At 42.2% G+C, this 21,258-nt stretch overlaps 1 protein-coding gene across 3 annotated transcripts in view; it reads right to left on the reverse strand.

Annotated features, from left to right (window-relative positions):
- CREBBP (CREB binding protein) overlaps positions 1-21,258 on the reverse strand; it is a 189,023-nt gene that overhangs the window by 93,443 nt on the left and 74,322 nt on the right. For all 3 annotated transcript variants that reach the window (XM_034784283.1, XM_034784284.1, XM_034784282.1), the window contains exons 3-5: positions 15,271-15,447; positions 2,896-3,145; positions 2,158-2,271 (exon numbers count right to left, since the gene is read on the reverse strand). In XM_034784283.1, the coding sequence (XP_034640174.1) occupies positions 2,158-2,271; positions 2,896-3,145; positions 15,271-15,447 (541 nt within the window). The remainder of the gene's footprint in view (positions 1-2,157; positions 2,272-2,895; positions 3,146-15,270; positions 15,448-21,258) is intronic.

The following is a 21,258-nucleotide window of genomic DNA, read 5'->3' on the forward strand; positions in this document are numbered from 1 at the left end:
AAAAAAAAAAACACCTTAAATACATACAGCGAGAAAAAATGGTCAAAACATCTTCAGCACTAAATAAATATGATCTATTCTATAAATTAAAGTTACAAAAGAACTATGACTGAGTAGGAGATGCACTGTTTGTATTGTTTTAGCCTTTCATATTAGGATTTCATACACATGCTAGTTAAGCCTCAGAAAACACATTTAACTGAAACAAAGTATTGATCCAAACCAGTCCATAGCAACATACCCATTTCCTCTTGTACATCAGGGTAAACACTAGTTAACTTTCCATATCGTTCTCCCCTAGACTTGACATCAAAATAAACATTACCTGTTAGAAAACAAACATTGAGATTTATTACAAAGATAGGGGGCATTCACTTTGCCAGTGTGGTGCAGGGCTGCCCAGAAGGGGGGGCAAGTGGGGCAATTTGCCCCAGGCCCTGGGTTCCACAGGGGCACCCATGAGAATACATCTGCAATGACTTGCATCTGAAGAAGTGAGGTTCTTACCCACGAAAGCTTATGCTCCCAATACTTCTGTTAGTCTCAAAGGTGCCACAGGACCCTCTGTTGCTATAAACACTGAATCACCCTTGTCCACAGGTTTGTTGACCCCTTCAAAGAATGCTAATAGATTTGTGAGGCATGATTTCCCATAACAAAAAACATGTTGACTCTTCCCCAACAAATTGTGTTAATCTTTGTGTCTGATCATTCCGTTCTTTACTATAGTTTCAACCAATTTGCCTGGTACTGAAGTTAGGCTTACCAGCACATAATTGCCAGGATTGCCTCTGGAGCCTTTTAAAAAAATTGGTGACATATTAGCTATCCTCCAGTCATCTGATACCAGAGGCTGATTTAAGTGATAGGTTACATACCACATTTGTTTAGTTCTGCAATTTCATATTTGAGCTCCTTTAGAACTCTTGGGTAAATGCCATCTATCCTGGTGACTTATTACTGTTTAATTTATCAATTTGGTCCAAATTTATCAATATGTTCCAAATCTGAGTAACTTGCACAGGAATTTTTCAACCTAAGCTAACCTAAACAAAAGAGAATGGTAGAATCACTTTTTTGGTAGCTTCTTTCCAGTCTTAACTCCCTTTGCCTTCGGTGAAACTCTTCCACCTCTTTCTTACATGGCTTATTAGCTTGCCACACTTTCCTTGTGGTCTCAGCGCCTAAACCAGAACTAAGTAGAACTCTTTCAAAACACAACTACTCAAATTTGCAGTTCATCCCTGACCCTCAGTTATTTCCCACCACCTCCCTCGATGACTTGAGACTTTTCTTTTATCTCCTTTTCAAATTTACTTTTGCTTGATATCATTTAACAGACTGCAGCATGCACACTGGCACACTGTTAGAGCTTCTATCTCAGTTTATTTTAATCCTGCCCAGCAATCCTTTAAAACCCACCAATATAATTTCAACAATTATCTGCTTCGAGGACAAATCAACACAAAAGACCAGAAGTTAAAAAATAAATATTACCTAACTGTAATATTAAGCTATTATGGTGAAGTTCACAAGAAGGCTTACTAGAATTTCAGCCATTCATTCAGTTTCTTTAGGGTTAAATATACAGTTCAATGCAGTTTTACTTCTTAGGATTAATCGCTGGGACACATGCATGAGATCTTCCTCTCCACAAACCTGTTTCCATTTATGCAAATTTGTTTGTCCTACATTGATCAACAGCACCCTTGGCTAAGGACCAGACTTGAAATTATTTCTGATATTATGAAAGATAGAAAAGAATCTTACATCTTCTCAAGTGCCATCTGTGTGCAGATAATGTATTGCACAATTTATGGGAATAATAAACTAGACTCACTAATAATTTGACTGACCTACCTTAATACAAAATGACAGCTAGAAATTATCCTGTTTTGGCAAAATGGATGTTGTCTTTCTGGACTGGGAATTTCCCTTTGTCATGAATCAGGTATTAAAAGTAATAACTTGAATATAATGATCAAAAAGGGAACTGCCCAAATGTATTTTTATAACAGAATACCATATACAGCAAATGAGTTTATCAAACCACTATAACTCAAAGTCCTTCATAGTACGGTATATTTGATTCAGTTTGTTTTACCTATGTCATTCTAATGTTTGTACAGTAGCTGATAAGTAGAAATGATCACTTACGTTGTTGGTTTCTTTTGTCACTGGCATTTTTCAAAGGGAGACACACAGGACAATCATGCCGAGTACAATTCTTCCAGTGAGAGATGATTTGTCGTGAAGATGCACAATGAGCAACTATCAAAAGAGTGAAGCAATAAACTTTAAGGTTAAATCTGGTTTTATGGCTCTGAATAAACTAATTCCATTTCCAATACCCTCATTTTCTTTACTAAATAGTGCTACAAACACCAAAATCCCAAATACAACTACACAAAATGTCAGGACTTGAACAAATAATGAACAACTCTTTCTCCGGAGAGTACATTAATGAAGATGCTGCTCTGAAACGCCAAAAACTAGTTCAGCTGCTCTGACATGAAGGAAACTAGTTCAACAACAATCTAATGGCTTCCACATGCTAAGCTAGTAGAGATCAGGTATGCTGAAGATGTGACATCCTTGATCTGTGATTGGAGAAGTGAAACATGCTACTCTTTCAGGAGTAAAATAGTATTAACAGTGACCTTGAAAGATTAAATATTTTATTCTTTCTGCTAAGAACAACTGTATGATGACGGTAACAAGTGGCAAAACTGGAAGGGGAAAAAAGCAAAAAGGTGTAGCAGCTATTTAAAGAAAGGAACTTTTATGCCAGGGGAAAAAGTCACTGTCAGCTGGCAAAAACAGTAGAGAAAAAACCCACTGGAGAGTAGTAAAGAACTCTTATATTGATCTTCTGAAAGAAAAATTTGCTCTTACCTTGACAGGCTTTCCCAGCTTGACAATGTGTCATGTGATTGAGGACATTCTTCATGGTTCGACAGTGTGGGAGAGCACAGGCTCGCACCTCTCCATTTGCTTGCTCTCGTCTCTGACATTTGTGGGCATGAAGCAGTAGAACCAGTTGCTGCTGTATCAGTTTGCGTTTCTCAGGATCTGCTGTTGGTCCAGCCGCCATTGCTTGTGTTGGTACAATGCCCACCTGCTGTACCTGGGTTTGCATCTGTGACTATGAGAAAATATTTTTTTTTCATGCGTTATCAAGTACATTTCACATACATGTAACTGAGAACAGCATTAATATGTAAGATAAAACAGGTGACACTTGATTTCAATGAGCGAAGAGTGTGTTCAGCACTTGGAAACGAGACAGTCATTTAAGAGTCTAAATATAGATTTAGTCACCCATTTTCCAAAGTCATAGATTATTCTTATCTTGATAACACATTTAGCCAACCTGGAAAAGGCTGCTGTTGCTAGATTCTTTATAGTGAAAAGTATTTCTGCCTCTACTGTTAAAATTTTGATGCCTTCATCCTCAGCAGGGACAGCACTCTGAATCTACTCTCAAACTGACAACTTTAGTATCTAATGGCAAAGAAAGTGACAGATCCACACTGTTGCTCAAGGTCTGTGAGTGTCTTATCAAAGTGTCCATGGCATGGAATCTGTCTGCAAGGAGATAGGAACTTGTGGCAGTTGAATCCAGGGTCACCACTATAAACTCTATGAGTTACGTGGGAGTCAGAATAGACTTTTCCATGTATACCCAGATTCCAAGGATGCCGGGAAGTAGAGCAAGGATAAGGTTGCCGACTGAACTTCCGACTGGCATCTGCCTGTTTGAAGCCAGTGGTCCAAGTGCAAGAAGATGGTGTAGCCATTTTATCTCATGTGTGCTACTAACATCAAGATGACAACATTTGTGAAGACCCTGGATGCGGTTGCCAGCCTGAACTGTAGTACTTTGAACTGGCAGTGTTCCTGTCCTACTAGAAACCTCAGGAATCCTTTGAGGGATGGGTCAGTGGGTTCATTTGACAGTAATCATTTTTCATGTCAAGAGCTGCAACCCATGTGTCCTTCTCCAAGGAGAGAATTATTGATGCCAGCATAACCATGCAGAATTTTAGTTTGAGAATAAAAATGATCTCAAGAATGGGCCTCAATCCTCCCTTTTTCTTGGGAACTATGAAATAGAGTAAAACTCTTTCCCTTGATGCTGATATGGCACTTCCTCTATGGCACCTCATTCAAGGGAAAATTCCATCTCCTGCTGAAGGGTCTCATCATGAGACTGCTCCCTGAAAAGACGGGAAAGTGTTTTTGGAGGAGGTGGGTAAACAAACTTGATTGTATAGCCAAACTGGATGGTATCTAGGACCCACAGGTCCATTGTTATAGCCCTCCAGTTGAGGGCAACATATGCTACACAGCCACCAAAATGGACTACAGAAACAGGTGGGAATGGCCTCAAGGTTGCAATGCTCAAGCATCCCATCAAAAATAGCTTTTAGCAGCTGGATGAGGTTGGGTGGCTATCACCAAGGTGGACAGTTCAGCATACCTTGTCATATGCACTCTGATGCTTGTGTGGTGGTTCATATTCTTATTGGTGATAGAAAGGCTGTGAAAGGAATCTTTGCTTATACACCTGTTTATGATGATGCTTCTTTGGGGCTCATGAATGCCCAGGAAGAGGAGTGCTGTTCTGGATCTTTTAGTGAGACAAAGGCTTGTCTATTTTCTTGCTGAAAAGACCAGCTTCATGAAAAGGCAAGTCCTCAATGGTGTTCTGAATCTCCCTAGGGAACCCCAAAGAGTGAAATCACAACACACTACATTACTACTGTGGTACCAGATGCGTCCACAGCTAAAATCTTATTGCAAGGTGCATTGAGGCTACCTTCCTTAACAAGGGTTTGGAATTGGGCCCTGTCCTCCTGGGGGAGTTTGTCTTTGAACTCCAGGAACTTCAAGTAGTTAGCAAAATATGACTTTATAAACAGGGACTGGTAGTTAGAGATTCTGAGAACTGAATGCTAGTGGATGTGAATACCCTCCTCCTCAGACGATCCAGATGTTTCACTCCCTTGTCCACAGGGATGGCTTTAGGGTGTTGCTACCTGGATTAATCTGTGGCTGCTTGTACTACTAGGGAGTTGGGGGCAGGGAAGGTGAACAAGAATTCTTCCCCTTTTGCAGGCATGAAAGTAATATTTCTCAGCCCTTTTAAGGGTAGAGGTACATTACAAGTGTATGCTATACCACTCTATAATTGCCTAAGAGGAGAGGGACGTGACACTCTGTTAGAGTGCACAGATCCAAGCTGTAATGCATAAAGATTCCAAGGACTCCAATAGGGCCTGTATGAAGGGTTGAACACTGGTTTGGTGTGGGGGAAGGCACGAGGTACCCACGATCCCTTGGAGAGTAATCCTACTTGCATGGAGGATGGGTCCAGGAAACTCTCAAAGCCCTGTCTGGATTAACCTCTCTGGGAGATGGTAGTTTGTCCTGAACATCGGATTCAGCCGACAAGAAGGCTGGATCTATCTCCATCAGAGGTACTACTGGTGCCGGTGGAAGCAAACTCTGGCTCATGGATGGAGAAAGGGAATAAATCATTCTTTCTGAAATGGTATCCTCTTCTGGCATTAAAATGTTCCTCTGAAGTACCAGGCCCAAAACCAGTGGAGATTGTGGGTCTGGAAGGTTGAAGATATTCTCTGGAGTAGCATATGTCTCAGTATGTCCTGGAGCACAAAGGGTCCCAGTTATTGGTTCTGCTGGATACAGTGCCGCAATAGACTTAGTGGTTGGCAGAGTCTACCTTTGGAAAAAGAGTCCTGTCTGCAGCTCTTGGTCCATACCAGAGGACGTTGGCGGCTTGCGAGAGGCCACTGTCGTCACTGCTGTCAACAGTGGTGGCAGTTCCACTGGAGCCTTGCTCCTGCATGCATTCCCTTCATGGTCACGAGGGCTTAGGGAGATTGAAGTCCTTGGGACCCGCATGTGAAGACTCACCTGACTTGGAAGGGCTCGGAAAGGGATCCTCTCTCTTGGAAACAGACTTAGAGGAGAATTTGTTTTTATATTTGTCAGAATGCCCCTTTACTCTTATGAGAAGCCCGAGATAATGGGTAGATTTATCTGATCCGGCCTCTGCTCCAGAACTCATGCTTGGAGGTACACTGCTTGAGGACTGTAGCGGTTGTATAGGGGCATCTCCTGGCATGGATCTGACTGGCGTCTCATGGCTTTCTCCATGAGGTACCTCCTCAGTCAGAGCTCTCGTCCCCCTCAGGTCTGGGGTGGGAAGTAAAGCAGTAAAGGCAGTACTGGTGGTAGTTGCTGACTGAGAAGGAGCAAGAACACAAGACAGTTTTTAAATCATGTGATTCTGGGCACAGACCTACTCTCAAAAGGTAAGAGAGAGAGAGGGTCCCTGGGGTGGGGAAAAACAAAGCTACACTAACTATAAGAATACTATAAAAACACTAACATTATATACAATTATATTTAGAGAGATTAAGACAATGCGAGAATAGCTCCGGGCCGAGCATTCAGACTCAGGCCACACAGCAGTGAAAAGGAACTGAAGAGATGGTCGATCTGCACCTCCCCATACTGCCTCAGTGCTGAGCACAAGGAAATCCAACATGCAGCTGTGGACCAATGGACGCTACTTGCAAGATTTTCTGGTCTTAGGTGTATGGTGCACACGCATGCCCATTTGTGGAATACACACCAGGACCAGCACTCCAAAGAAATTCCACGTTTCCCTCCCTACTCCTAACTTGATAGTCCCATTTGTACACCCAAGAATCACATTAGTCCTCTTAGTCACAACTTTGCATTGACAGCTTTTGTTCAGTTGGTTATGATAGTCAGGATTACACATTGCTTAATTTCACTGCATGACAGAAAACAATTACTGGGAAGATATTTTGTTAAATTATAGTTCCTTTAAAATACTACTGAAAATTGAGCTGAGCCACAGAAAGTTTTTGTAGACAACATCCAAAATTATTTGAGCTCTTTATATACTCCCCTACGGGCAGGGTCAAAACCTCTCAATTTCATCATTTCTTCTATCAAAATCACTACATTATGCAAAACCAAGAGAACCAACCAAGTTTATTGAAAGTGAGCATAGAGGAACATGCAAGATCAAATGCTGAGATTCAGCAGACTAAGTTTGCTATAAAACATTCTGACAAACTTAAGTCAGAAGGAGAAGAGAGCTGCTCCAATTCACGTTAGAGAAAACAACTGAGAAAGCTTAGGACTGGGTGGTTATATTAGCTTCTTAAGTAATATTCTTGAACTCCATCTGCTGGTCAGAAGAATAATTGTAAAATCTAAACTTGTATTTGTAATGTACAGTAGCCAAACCCCTGGGCATATCAATCATTGTCTAAACAGCCCACTGAGAACATTATAGATGTATCTGTGCTTTCCTTGAAGAAAATACTCTTAAAAACTTGATTCATGCAGAAATGGATGCACTGAAAAAATTGGGTCAACCTGATAGAAAAAACTTAAAAAGGCACTCTGTTACTGTCTTATAGCCAATGTGCCTACACGCATTGGGGTTTGCAAAACAGTCTGACAAATAAAGGGTGGTCACAAACTCTTGTAGCTCAGTTGCACAGGGTTGTGCATGCCACAACGTGCAAAATGTTGCTTAATTCCTTCATTTAATAATATAGGGTGGGATCACCTCAACATCCCCAATAAAAGCATGAGTTATGATGATAGATCCACCATTACAACTATAAAACAAAGACTACTAAAATCATACTAAATCTCAACAAGGTCTATCAGCATGTTTGCAGCATCCTTTGAAGTTGAGGTTTGAGGGAATTTCCTTTTTCTCTGTAACTATTCAACCCAGAAATCCCTGCACTGAAAGCAATACTGATTGTATTCTGTGACAGTCATGAGAGGCTTCAGGCTCTCCTTCTAGGGCTCTGGGTACTCAGATAGCTCTCACTGCTGGAATCTATATAGTGTGCTGAGCAGTTATACAATGCTTATATCAGTTAATTACAGCTGGTTATCCCCCCCAACATTTTTGAAAAAGAGCGGTTAAAAAGATACTTTTTGTTCTTGACATGCAAATTGATATTTTCATAATATACATCTCTATCAATCCAGTGCCATTATTGAGAACAATGGATGTAGCTCCAGTATCCACTGCTCAGATATTGTTTGGACCCAGGAAGAGAAAAAGTTCCTTAGCTTGTCCTGATGCTAAGACTCTGTGCCTAGACCCTTTTACCCTAAGGCTAACCATTTAAAATGCCAAGGGTTCTCCTTGTTACCTCTTTGGCACTGAAAGAAGTTAACCTTGATAAAGCTTGCTTTCTTCCTCAAGTGGCTTCACCTCTTTTTCATGAACAGCAGGCTGTAGTCTCCCTGGATTCATTCCTGTTGGATTCTACCCTGGGGTTATCTAGGCCTCTTCTAAGGTAGGCTTTGGAGGCAATGCAATAATCCTTAATCATTCAAAGAACCACTTTCACTATCAAAAGAAAGTCTTTTAAGGGCAGGGCTATTAACCTGAATTTGGAGGTCCGGGCTGTGGATCTAAAGGTTTTAACCATGCTGATACCCAGGTGAAGTTATGATGATTCCACATGAAGGAATTTGGTTTTATAAAGCTAGGAAATTACACACAATCTACATTAAAAGGACATTAAGGTTGCAAAATCAAGTGCTCAAAAATTAGGAAATGCCAGTACTATGTTTTCTTGTGCCACCTTAATTTGCTCCCTTATGTGTTTGCATCATGACACAGACTTTAGCTACATGACAACATACTGCTATTTCCACAGAATTCCTGTTTCAATCAGTTTACAGGACAGACCACGCTCTGAGAAATCAAAGTTGTACAGCGAATGAGGCTGTTGCTTGTAGGACTCCTGACTCATTTGTTGCAGAAGTTTCAAGATACATAGTGAATAAAGAGAAAGGATGATCTCATAGTTAAGACAATTGAATGCCTGCCTGAAGAACTATATTCTATCCCTACCTCTGCCACACAGTTCCTGTGTGATATTAGGACAGTCACTTAAAGTGGAGGTTACTTGCCGTAACTGGTGGTTCTTCAAAATGTGGAATTCAGATAGGGACCACACACGAAGGTATGTGCATGTGCACCATGTGCCCGAATCTAGAAATTCTTCAAAGCAGTGTCCATAGGCCCACACATGCACAGTAGCTCTCCTTGTGCTCCCAACCAAGGGTAGAAGAGGCACTGCGGGTTGATGCCCCTTCAGTTCCTCCTCTTACCGCAAATCCAACAGCATCAAAAGGAGATGGGACAAAGGGTGGGTAGTAGAATACAGACAGGGACCACACATCTCAAAGAAGCTACAGTAGAGCAAGTAACCTCCACTTCTTTGAGGGCTACTAATTATGTGTATTCCACATGGGGGTGACTGGCAAGCACTGTTCAGACTGGAGGTGGGTGGCAGGAAGCTGGTAACAAAGATGCTTGCAATACTTCCAATCCTATCGCTGTCTGAGGCAATGCACTTCCGATCCCATCTGCAACTGAGGCATGAACTAGAGTGTAGTGTGTTGCAAACATGGGGACAGAACTCCTGGTAGCTTCCTTGGAGCAGGACGTCAGATACAAGCTGCCTCCACATGTCTATTTGCGTGGAATGAGTTGCGACAGCCCCAGGGGAAGAAATTATTGCTATCTTATAGAACTCCAAGATGCATCCCGAACGAAACCCCTTAGAAATCCTCTGGGAGATTCTGGTTTGCCCACGCAATCTCTTTGCTATGGCAATAAAAAGTTTCAGGTAATTTCCTAATAGGTTTGGTTCTTTTCAGGTAGAACATCAGGGCATGCCAGATATCAAGGGAGTGGGATCTCTTCTCTTCAGAAGCAGCGTGGGGTTTTGGGAACAATACAGGTAAGTATCACTGAATTGAGGTGGATCTCAAACAATCTGGGGGAGAAATCTGGGGTGTAGCTGGAGAGAAACCTTTTCTTTGTGAAACACTGTATAAGGAGGATCTGCCATGAGGGCTCCAAGCTCGCTGACCCTCCTAGCAGAAATGATAGCCACAAAAAGCCACCTTCACAGACAGGCTGGTCCTGGCACATGTTGCCATGGGTTCAAAGGGCGGACCGGAGAGTGTCCACAGGACAAGGTTAAGGTCCCACTGATGTGTAGGTTTAAGCACTACTCAGAAGGTCCTGATCATGTCTTTCATAAATTGTGCTGAAGCAGGGTGAGTAAAGATGGACCATCCTTCCACTGGAGGGAGGAAGGCACTAATCACTGCTAGGTGTACATACTGAGAACTAAGAGCGATCCCTGAAGTCCTCAGGAACAAGAGATTGTTTAGGACAACTGGGATGCTTAAGGTATCTATAGAATGTTGGTGCAGTTGAATCCAGACAAAAAAAGTCTCTCCATTTGGCCAAATAGCAGGTTCTAGTAGAATCCTTTCAACTTTGGTTAAGGATCTCCTCAATGGGGGCCAAGCATGAGCATTCTATTTCCGACACCCATCCAAACACCAGGCCATGAGGTGGAGTGAGCCCAGATTGGGTTGGTTTATTCCCTCCCCTCCCCCCCGCACGCAAGGCAGACTGATCTCATTTCCAATACGTTTGTATGTAGCCTGTTCTCTCATGAGGTCCAGATACGCTGACCAATGTGATTGTACAGGTGAACATCCCACCACAGGAGGAAGGCATCTGCCACAATGGTGGCCAGGGGTGTGGGAGGGCTGAAGGGAACCCACACCATGACCAACAAATGAGGGAGGTGATTGATTGAATTGATGTGGTCCTTGTTCAGTTGGCAGATTGAATGGAGCCAAGCTTGAAGACACCACAAGTGGAGGCTGACAAACAGCGTCATGTAAGTGCGTGCGGCCATGAGCTTAACAGTGAAAGATACCTGTGCACTGTAGCTTGTGGTCTGCAGGTAATGCATGAAATCACGTTGGTTATTTTATGAATCCTGTCTGTGGGGAGAAATGCTCTTGCAGAAATTGAGTCCAATGTCACCCCCATTAAATTTATTGTCCTCGTGGGTAACAAAATGGACTTTTCTTTGTTTATGCAAAACATCTATGGCTGATAGAAGCTGTACGAGAAGCCTTGTCACTGACCTGACCTCCTAACAAGAGTGGCCTACCAGGAGTCAGTCGTCTAGGTATGGAAACGCTGTATAGCCCTGGTGCTTCATCTGGGCTGCTACCACAGAGAAAACCTTTGTAAATGTTCTGGGTGCTGTAGTGAGCCAAAAGGGGAGGACCTGAAACTGTTCCTGGCCAACCGTAAAATGCAGGAACTTCCTGTGTGATGGGTTAAGGTCCATGTGGAAATACACATCCTTTGTGTCAAGAGCTGTGAACCACATCTTTTCCTGAAGGGAAGAGATTATCAATGCCACTATAACCAGAATTTCAGCTTTCAAATAAAGATGTTGAATTGCCAAAGTCAGGATGAGTCTCCACCCTCTGTCTTTTTTGGAAATTGAAAATACGGGGAGTAGATCTCCGTCCCATGATGAGGTGGGATACGCTCTATTGCCCCTTGGTGCAAAAGGGATTCTAATTCATGTTGAAGAATCACCTCATGAGAGTGGTCCCCAATGTGGAACCAGGAAGGGAGTTTGAGAGGCAGGAAGGAGCGAAACTCTATGGAGTATCCCTGATGGATAATTTCCAGAACCCAACTGTCTGCAGAAGTGTTTAGATTCTATAGCATTAAACTGCAGTTTCAAAAAGGAATTATGCAGCTGTGCAAATGTCTTCATAATAGAATTATAAACAGGGTTCTGACTTTACCAGGTGGCAACCAGACCCTTCTATAAACACACCATCAAAATATAGATGATTTTTAAGACAACACAAACAAGAGATGAAGGAGCACTCCTCTGACAACTGGATGGGACTAAGACCTGGAAGTTTATGAGATTTATATCCTCTCCTGCCCATTTACATTTCCTTTCAGACACAGCCTGAAGCGAGGATTCCTGAAATTCCTGCTAGATTTAAGAGCGTTATCTAGAAGACAAGGATGGAATCTGTGCATCAATGCTTCTGCTAAAGAATGGCAATGTTTCTACTGTCAACCAACAGTAAGTAATTTGCATCTCATGGAGAGGCTTTATCAGTTTCTATAGTAACTGCTATCATGTTTAAGAGCATAAAACATAACTGTAGTTTCCATAGAAACTATACAAGCAGTTCAATTAAATTATTCCTAATACATTGAGGGATATTAAAGCAAGTGGTGATATTTTAAATTTTACTTTGTGAAGAAGCAGCAAGAACAGAAAATATCACATGAAACTAGCCAAGTTTGCAATATTCTAAATATCCACAATTTCCAAAGTAAATTATATTTTTTAAAAGTATACTAACAAGAACTATTCTCACAAGCAATTTGCACTAACTAGAAGTCATTTGTTTTGCACAGCAGAAACATGACAGCATTCAATAGTGTGCTTCCCATATCAGAGCCAAAATGATATCAGAGATAGTATTCACTCTATCAGCAAACAGTCCACTTTGTACATAAAACAAAACTTCTAACTGTTTTAGGAATTTACACACACTTGTAGTGGTGCAGATAGAACTTACATAACACAACATTTCCCGCATCTATTTTGGGACTGAGGGCTGGTCCCCACTTAGTCCGGACTTCGGACTAAGGTACGCAAATTCAGCTACGTTAATAACGTAGCTGAATTCGAAGTACCTTAGTCCAGACGCGGCCGGAAGTCTCCCCCCGTCGACGCCGCGTACTCCTCTCGGCGAGCTGGAGTACCGGCGCCGACTGTGAGCACTTCCGGGATCGATCCGGGATCGATTTATCGCGTCTTAACCAGACGCGATAAATCGATCCCAGAACATCGATGGCGTGCCGCCGGACCAGCCGGTAAGTGAAGACTAGGCCTAAGTGTACAAGGTTAAAACCAAATACAACCCTTTGTGACAAACAATACAGCATACCTGGAGAATTAATTTACTGCACAACTATCTATATACAAACTTTGTCTATATTATTAGAAAATTTACCCATTGCTGAAAATGCGGATCAGGTGAACTGGTGTGAAGTTTAAATGGCAAGTGCAGACAGGATCAAAGTAAGTTCAGTAATGTTTCAGAAACCATGGCTGAACTTTGCAAAGCAACTTTGTTGCTTCAGTGTTCTAAAAGGTGACCAATACCACAGTGTAATTCTAAAAATCTGTACGAAAAGGGCATTTCATTTTATTATGGCATTTTTAAAACACAATTCTCATTTAAAATACAATACAGTGGTCAAAATGCTCTTGCTCTCAGTCTTTTGTCAAGACTGTGGATGGAAGCGGCATCTCTTACTAACAGTAAGATGACAGCAGACATAGTTAGATAAATTTAAGCACAACAGGGCAGTTTAACTTTGCAGTAATAAATATGAAAACAGTTTATGAAGTAACGATACCACAACCTAAGATACTGGACCTTACTATAAGTTCACCACCAATATAAACAAGTTTATAGTTACTTAACTCAGGGGTTCTCAAACTTCATTGCACCGCAACCCCCTTTGGACAATAAAAGTTATTACGCGACCCCAGGAGAGGGGACCGAAGCTTGAGCCCACCCAAGCCCCAATGCCGTGGGCAAGAGGGGAGTTGGCAAAGCTGAAGCACAAGGGTTTCAACCCTAGCTGGGGGTTGGGTGGTGGGGGTGGTGGGAGGGGGGCGGGGCTGGAGATGGGGAGGGGCTGTAACCTGAGTCCCAACACACAGGGCTAAAACCCTCCGGTTTTGGCCTCAGGTGGTGGGGCCTGGGCTTCGGCCCTGGGCCCCAGCAAGTCTAAGCCAGCCCTGGCAATCCCATTAAAATAGGATCACGACCCACTTTGGGGTCCTGACCCACAGTTTGAGAACCACTGAAACTTATTCTAGAAGTAGCCTTATGATTACATACCACATAGTATAAATAACTGAATTGGCCAACTTCTCTTATAACCTTAAGGATGACTTGATTTATAAAGCTCAACAAATTTTTCTGTAATCATTTTAGGAGAAACTGTTGAAATTGATTGTTTTCCACCCTGTTTCTCCTTTCACTTTTGAGTTCCAAAATTGTATGCAAAAAGCTCCTCCTCCTTTCTAATCAGCTGTGCCTTCATTCAGTGATGCCACAATCCAGTGTTGCCTTTATAGCAGCATTCTAACACAGCTAGAAAAAATTAGGAAGGAGCTGATTATTTTGATAAAGAAGCTTTTTCTTAAAGGTGATCTGCAAAACAAAAAATGAACACTAATGTAGAGGGAGGTTCTCAAATTGAAAATTTTGTAGCAATATTTTTATAAAGAATCCCTAAGATTAAAGGAAAATATCTTCTCTTTTTCAGTTTGCTGGGTGCATTTGACAGCATTTAGTGAATTCAGTTTCACTGTTTCTTTGAATTTGCAAATCCTTCCCCAGACTCTACAGACTCAACTACAGCAGTAGAGGTGAAAGTGTAACAGACTGAAGAGGCAGCAGGTGGTAATGTGCACAAAAAGAAAAGGAAAGGTGCAGGCCTGAGCACGGTCGGTGATGTTGCTCTCAGGTACACTCAATTCTGAACATCAGCAGGGAACAGAGACAGCCTCCACCCCTTTAATTTTAGTTTTAATAATTTGTAAAAATGCAGAGTATACTGTTTAGGGATACTCAAAGAAAATATTTCAAAAAATGGAAATTTGTAGTATGTCCTTTTTGCTAAATGCTCCCGGTAACCAATAATGGGGGTTACTGAGCACAGAAATAAATTTTATACAAGCTTCTAAATCCCCCCACCCCACTTTCTTGATTATTTCCCAGTTTACTGGGGATATGACAGAATGCAATACTGTCTCAGAGAAACCCATGCAATTCCTAGTGTCTGTGATACCAGAGAACAATGAATTCTGGGATATCTTCAGTGAAACAAAGTACCAATTTCTGAGGTGAAAAACTATTGGGAGGGTGGATGCTAGTTACATAAGAATAGCCAAACCAGGTCAGCCCAATGGTCCATAGAGCCCAGTATCCTGAAGCTTATTTCTGTCTTTCATGCTCACCATAGGCTGGATAGCAGGCACACTTTGCATATTTGGGACTTACCTCATTTTTGTTTTACAATTCACCTTTAATATTTTGCTGACCAATACTACTGAGAAAAGAAATCAGATTAATGAGTTTTCAATATCATTCATTAAAATCTAAACTAGTATGATGTGAATTCAGTTTTTACTAGATATAACTTTATACATGGGGACTTGGAATATATTTTGAAAATGCATAACAAGGAAGGGGAAAATGACATACGAGTTAAATGCAACTTACCATATTTGGCACACTGGTAACTGAAGTACTCTTGATGTCAGTAGGAAAGGGAGGCAAATTATTTGCCATGCCTGGCTTGTTTGGTAACTGAGGGTTCACGCCTGTAGCTCCCATCTGCTGCCCTCCAGCTTGACTAAAGGGCTGCCCAAAGGGACTAGTGTTACCTGTCATTCCCATCTGGAATAGAAACAAATATATTACTATTAACTTTTATTTATCTACAAACATTTTTAATATGATAAAAGTAGATGCAAGTATCCATCTTCATATTCTTTGATCCACATGGCTAAAAAACCCTTTCCCTGACATTGCGGTGTCACTCATTTATTTCAAAGTTATCTGATCAGGCAATAAAATTTAGACATCTGGTTTTATCCATATGCCCTTTGTGTCAATCTTATTTGTTGCAGTCCAATTTATAAAAGCACGATAAAACTCTGAAGGAAAAGAGTTACTCTTTCCAATAATACATTGACAAAACAGACCCTCAAAGCAGGTAACTTTTGTGCGTGCGCTCTTTTGTGCGGGAGATGCAACCCTGTACACAAATTGCACATGGGGAAATAAAAGGACTATATAGTAATTTTTTATTCTTTTAATTATTTGTTTAAACATTTTGAAATTTTACCAAAAAACCCCCAACCTACTTTACATCAGATATGGCATACTAACCCAACAAGAAATTCTGAGTATAAGATCTCTCAAATTGATTGCTTATGTAAAATTTAATTGATAGTCATAAATAACATTTTTAAAGGTTATGAGTGTCTTCCAAACAAGGATGAAATGGGGATGGAAGATGGGAGGGGCTTGATTATCAAGTGTGGAGATTGCTTATTTTCTCTTCTTGTATTTATAGCAGCCAAGTTTAATACGACTGTATTCTTTTATATAACATTGGCAAAAATGTACAAGGACTTAGGAGGATTTCTACTGTAGTACAGGAGAGGAATTGTTAGGTGCATCCAAGGGGAGTATAACAAGAACTATAAACATGAAACAGAAAAAAAGCAAAGTAGAATGTGTTTCTTTAGATTAATACAAAAATGTAAAAAGGACACCTGTCTCAGCTTCTTTGCACCCTTGCCATAAATTACAAAAACAAATAAATTTAACAATAGCCAGCAGAACACAAAATTTCCCTTGTATGAGTAACAAACATTGTCTATCGATAAGATCTATTTGCCTGTGGAAGAGTCTCCCAAGAGAAGTGCTGGAAGCCCTATCGTTGGAGTCATTCAGAACTACACTGGAGAAAACCACTTAAATATACTGTAGAGAATTTATTCCTTTGGCAGGGGAAGAGCAAGATAATTTACTTCCTCTTTTCTATCACTAGCTTTATAAAGCCCATGTCAGCAAATCAGTGTGACAAGTCAAAAAAATAACTCTCTTATCAGGGGGAGGAATTCTATACACATCCCCATCATTACTCTTCAAAAGTCTTACATATGTGTAAACTCAAACATTTGAAGAGTCCATATTTTAAATATTTAACAACCTCCAGTTTCCCTTTCTGATGATCTCGCTTGCCCTTCCCTCCAACACACACTCTAGTGTTCCCATGCCCTGGTTCTTTACGCTCCTACATAGTCACCTCTGGCAATAGGAGGAAAAATTGAGGGAAGGCTTTAAAGGGAGAAAATTATCCCCCTTCAAGGTCAGGTCAGCTTTCTGCCTTTCCTAGTGGATGCTACTGAGCAGGACTCCCTCCCACTCCTTCCCTCTAGCATTGCTGAATATGCTTCAAACAAGAAACAGGAAGCAAATGCTAGGTGTTCTGTACTTAGTAACTGGATGACAAATTAAACAGATCACTGACTCAGCTTTGCAATTCTCCATGCATACCTTACTGTCATTAGGGGAAGGTAGTAAAACAGTCAAATAGCCAGCCAGCTATGAATCGCTCAGCATGGACAGAGTTATTGGGCAGGAAGTCTCACAAGCCTTTCCCACCTCTAAGTTGCTGCATTAGTACAGTTGATTGGAAAGCAAAAGCTGCATGTTTAGCATGCAGCCAAGCACCAATCAAAAAGGCAGTCTCCCTACCTGGGAAGAACTGTGTTTGGGCTTACAAGTGTAAGAGCCCCCTGACTGTGAACTCAATACAGGTGAGGAAGGGATGTCAGAGCTGGTAATGGCTCCCTGATTCTGTGGGGGTGATCAATACTGGCTCTCTCCTCAGTGAGCTTTAGAGTCAATGGGGGGCTACTCTAAGTTGCACCACAGGCAAAGGGTCCATTAAGCATCTCCCAATTCTGCAACACTACTTGCTTTGATGTGGCTGGCAAAGGAGACATTCATAGGAGCTTATGCCAGCACAGAGCTCCCACCACACTGAATTCCCTACTGGTCATTTGCAACCAGATTCCAGCCCTTTTGCACTATACAGAGTGGTCAGATATCATTTGAAGGGAATCTATCACAGTTCGGAATCTTATCAGGAGAAAAGTAAAGAGAACTAGTTTATTAGAACAAGAGATTTCCTTGAAAAAGGACCTTACATGGAACAGGGGGAAAAAAACATCGACCCTCCTCTGAGGCAAAAAACAGTGGGGTTAGTTCAGAGAACAATCCAGATGGAGAAGTTATTACAGTATAAAATAAATAAAAAGGAGGCACTCAGCCTGCAATTCAACTTTACAGGACAAGAACACACATTACTTTTATCCAGAGCAATAGATCCAACGCAGACTTTCCTAGCAGCCCGTACAGTCACCAGAGTGAACAAGCATTCAGATCAAAAACACTCAAAGTTAATGTTGCTTCTGGAACATTAATTTAGCCATATTCTACATAGAATGTTCATCCAAAACAAGCTAAACTAGAAAAACGTTAAGGTTGCAAAGTCAAGCACTCAAATTAGGAAATGGCATATTTAAGGCCGCCTCTCCAGCCTTAATTTGTGCCCCTGGTGCATGTGCATTATGACAGTCTTTAATTACATGATTACACACTATTTTTTTTCAGCAGGAAAAAATTGTGCCAGCAGAGGGAGTTTTGAGAGTAGAGGACTGCTCTCAGTTCTGGAGCTCTGTGCCACAGCAGCCTGAAGGAGTAATTGCAGGGCAAGTCCTGTTCAGCCCCTGCAGCCCCAGGATGGCGTATGCTCAGTCACTCTGTGGGGTTGGGGAGGGGGGTGGCAGGGGGGAAAGGGGAGACATGCACATTTCAGTAGCCATATAGGAGCTGTGAAGGAACGGAGCCTGCTCACTACAGACAGACAATCTTCAGAGAAATTAGGTGCCAAACTCTAAAAGACTTATTTTTCATACTGTTGCTCTCCGAGACTCATTGTTCATGTCTATTTCATTGTAGTTGTGTGTGCTCGCCACATGCACTGGTACCAGAAGTTTTTCCTTCAGTGGTATCTGTAGGGGACTGGCTTTGGCCCCCTCTAGAGTGGCGCACGTATGCACCAGTATAAGGGCGCCACCGGCTCCTCCCTCCCTCAGTTCCTTCTTGCTGGAAACTCCAACAGAGGGAAGGAGGATGGGTCATGGAATGAACATGAGCAACACATCTCGAAGAACAACAGTTACGAAAGGTAACCATCTTTTCTTCTTCGAGTGCTTTCTCATGTCCATTCCATTGTAGGTGACTCCCAAGCAGTACCAGTGGAGGTGGGTAGGAGTTCCTGGACATGTCGATTGCAACACAGTTCTGCCAAATCCAGCATCATCCCTGGATTGCTGGGCGATGATGTAATGCATCATGAACATGAGTATTGAAGACCACATCACGGCCCTGCAGATGTCCTGGATTGGGACATGCACCAGAAAGGCAACCGAAGACACCTGAGCCCTACTTAAGTGAGCCTTCAGTATCGATGGAAGCACAGCCTGCTCCAACTCTTAACGAGTATGGACACAGGTGGTGATCCAATTTGAAATCCTCTGAGAGAACACCAGAAGGCCCTTCATCCTGTCAGCTATCGCAATAAAAAGAGCCGAGCTGATCTGCGGAAGGGCTTGGTGCACTCCTGTTAGAATGCCAGAGCGTGCCTGACATCTAGAGTGTGGAGCCGCCTCTCCTCATTGGTTGTGCGAGGCTTTGGACAGAACACCAGGAGGAAGAGATCCTGGTTGACATGGAAGTGCGACACCACCTTTGGCAGGAAGGCCGGATGGGGCTGCAGCTGGACCCATGTCTTTGTAGAATACTGTGTACAGGGGCTCCCAAATAAGAACTTTAATAGCTACAAGGAATGCAATCTTCCACAACAAGTGGGAAAGGGAACAAGAAGCCAAAAGCTCAAAGGGCAGGCCCATGAGCCTGGAGAGGACCAGGTTGAGGTCCCATTGGAGGACCGGGTCCCAGACCAGTGAAAAGAGTCTTTCAAGGCCTTTCAGGAACCTAAGCGTCATGTCATGCGAGAATACCGATCTACCCTGGAGACAAGGGTGGAAAGCAGATATAGCTGCCAGGTGAACCTTGATTGAAGAGAAAGCAAGGTCCTGTTGCTTTAAGTGAAGCAGGTAATTCAGAATGGACTGCAGAGATGACTGGGTCGGGGAAATACTCCGCTCTGCTGCCCAGCATGAGAAACGCTTCCACTTTGCCAGGTAAGTTGCTCTGGTGTCGGGCACTGGGAGGGATCACTAGAGCAGGCTTGTTCCTCTGGCTTCCGCCACACAGCATCTAAGCTGTGAGGTGGAGTGAGGTTTGGTTTGGGTGCAGCAGCCGACCGTGATCCTAAGAGAGTAGGTTTGGACAGCTGGGAAGTGCCCATGGGGCTGCTACGGCCAGGTCCATGAGCATCCCGAACCAATGCTGGCGAGGCCATGCTGGGGCAAGCATAATGACTTTGTCCCTCTTGATCTTTAAGAGGAGTTTGCTGATGAGTGGGATTGGCGGGAAGATGTACATCAGGTCTCCTGACAAAAAGCATTGGAGAGTGAGCCTCTGCTGAGGCCTTACAGGGAGCAGACCCGATGATACTTTTTGTTTTGCCTGGTGGCAAACAGGTCCACTCGGGGAACTCCCCACTTCTGAAAGAGCATCCTGACAACCTCCGAGTGGATGGACCACTTGTGGTGCAAGAAGAAGGACCTGCTGAGGTGATCCACTAGCGTGTTTTAATTAAGATACATTATAGCTCAAAGATATGCCATCATCGAATAGGGATTATAAATTCTAATTCTATAGTATGAGACAATATATTCATATAATGTTTAAGAAAAGTTTTGTAAATGAGTTCCAGTAGTTCATGGATTAGGGACCCAATCTTACGGGGTTCAGGGACTTCTGCATAGATTATTTAGGTTCCATAACAACCACTTTGCAGCAGCTGCTCTGAAAAAAGTTGGAGGAAACAAGCTAACTCTCCCACAAGACATGCAATGGAACTCAGTAGTGGACTGTTTTGAGCACTATATCAAGAACTAGCCTAATTTGATGACAGTTTGTGAACAGAATTGTAAAAAAATAGATGGCACTGTCACAGCCAAAGTTCTCAACATTGGGCTTGAGAGAAATGCTGAACACATGCTGAGTACCCTGAAGCCTATTTCTGTAGCCTTCAACAAAATGCAGGGAAATAGCTGGTTTATTGCTGACGCTGTTGAAATCTGGAAGGAACGGAGTGAGATCTTAAAAAGAGAAATATGCAATGACAGAGTTAAATTACAAGCATTAAAAAAACGAATGGGACAAACACTATCTCCAGCTCATTTTCTTGCTAATATTCTCAATACTTGGTACCAGGGTCAAACCTTAACTGAAGAGGAGTTGGCTATGACATGGACATCCAGCAATCATCCCTCCATAATGCCACCTATAATAAACTTCAGAGCTAAGGGTGAAACGTTCAAGAAATATACGTTTGCTGATGATGTTTTAAAGAAAGTCACACCAGTGAACTGGTGGACGTCACTTAAGCACTTGGATTCAGACTGTTGAAGTGATAATCTCACTTAACAGCAGTAGCTTCTTCTGCCGGTGTAGAAACAATATTTTCTTCCTTTGGACTAATTCATTCCAAATTGA

The sequence above is a fragment of the Trachemys scripta genome, chromosome 10 (assembly GCF_013100865.1).
Source record: "Trachemys scripta elegans isolate TJP31775 chromosome 10, CAS_Tse_1.0, whole genome shotgun sequence".
NCBI classification, from domain to species: domain Eukaryota; kingdom Metazoa; phylum Chordata; order Testudines; family Emydidae; genus Trachemys; species Trachemys scripta.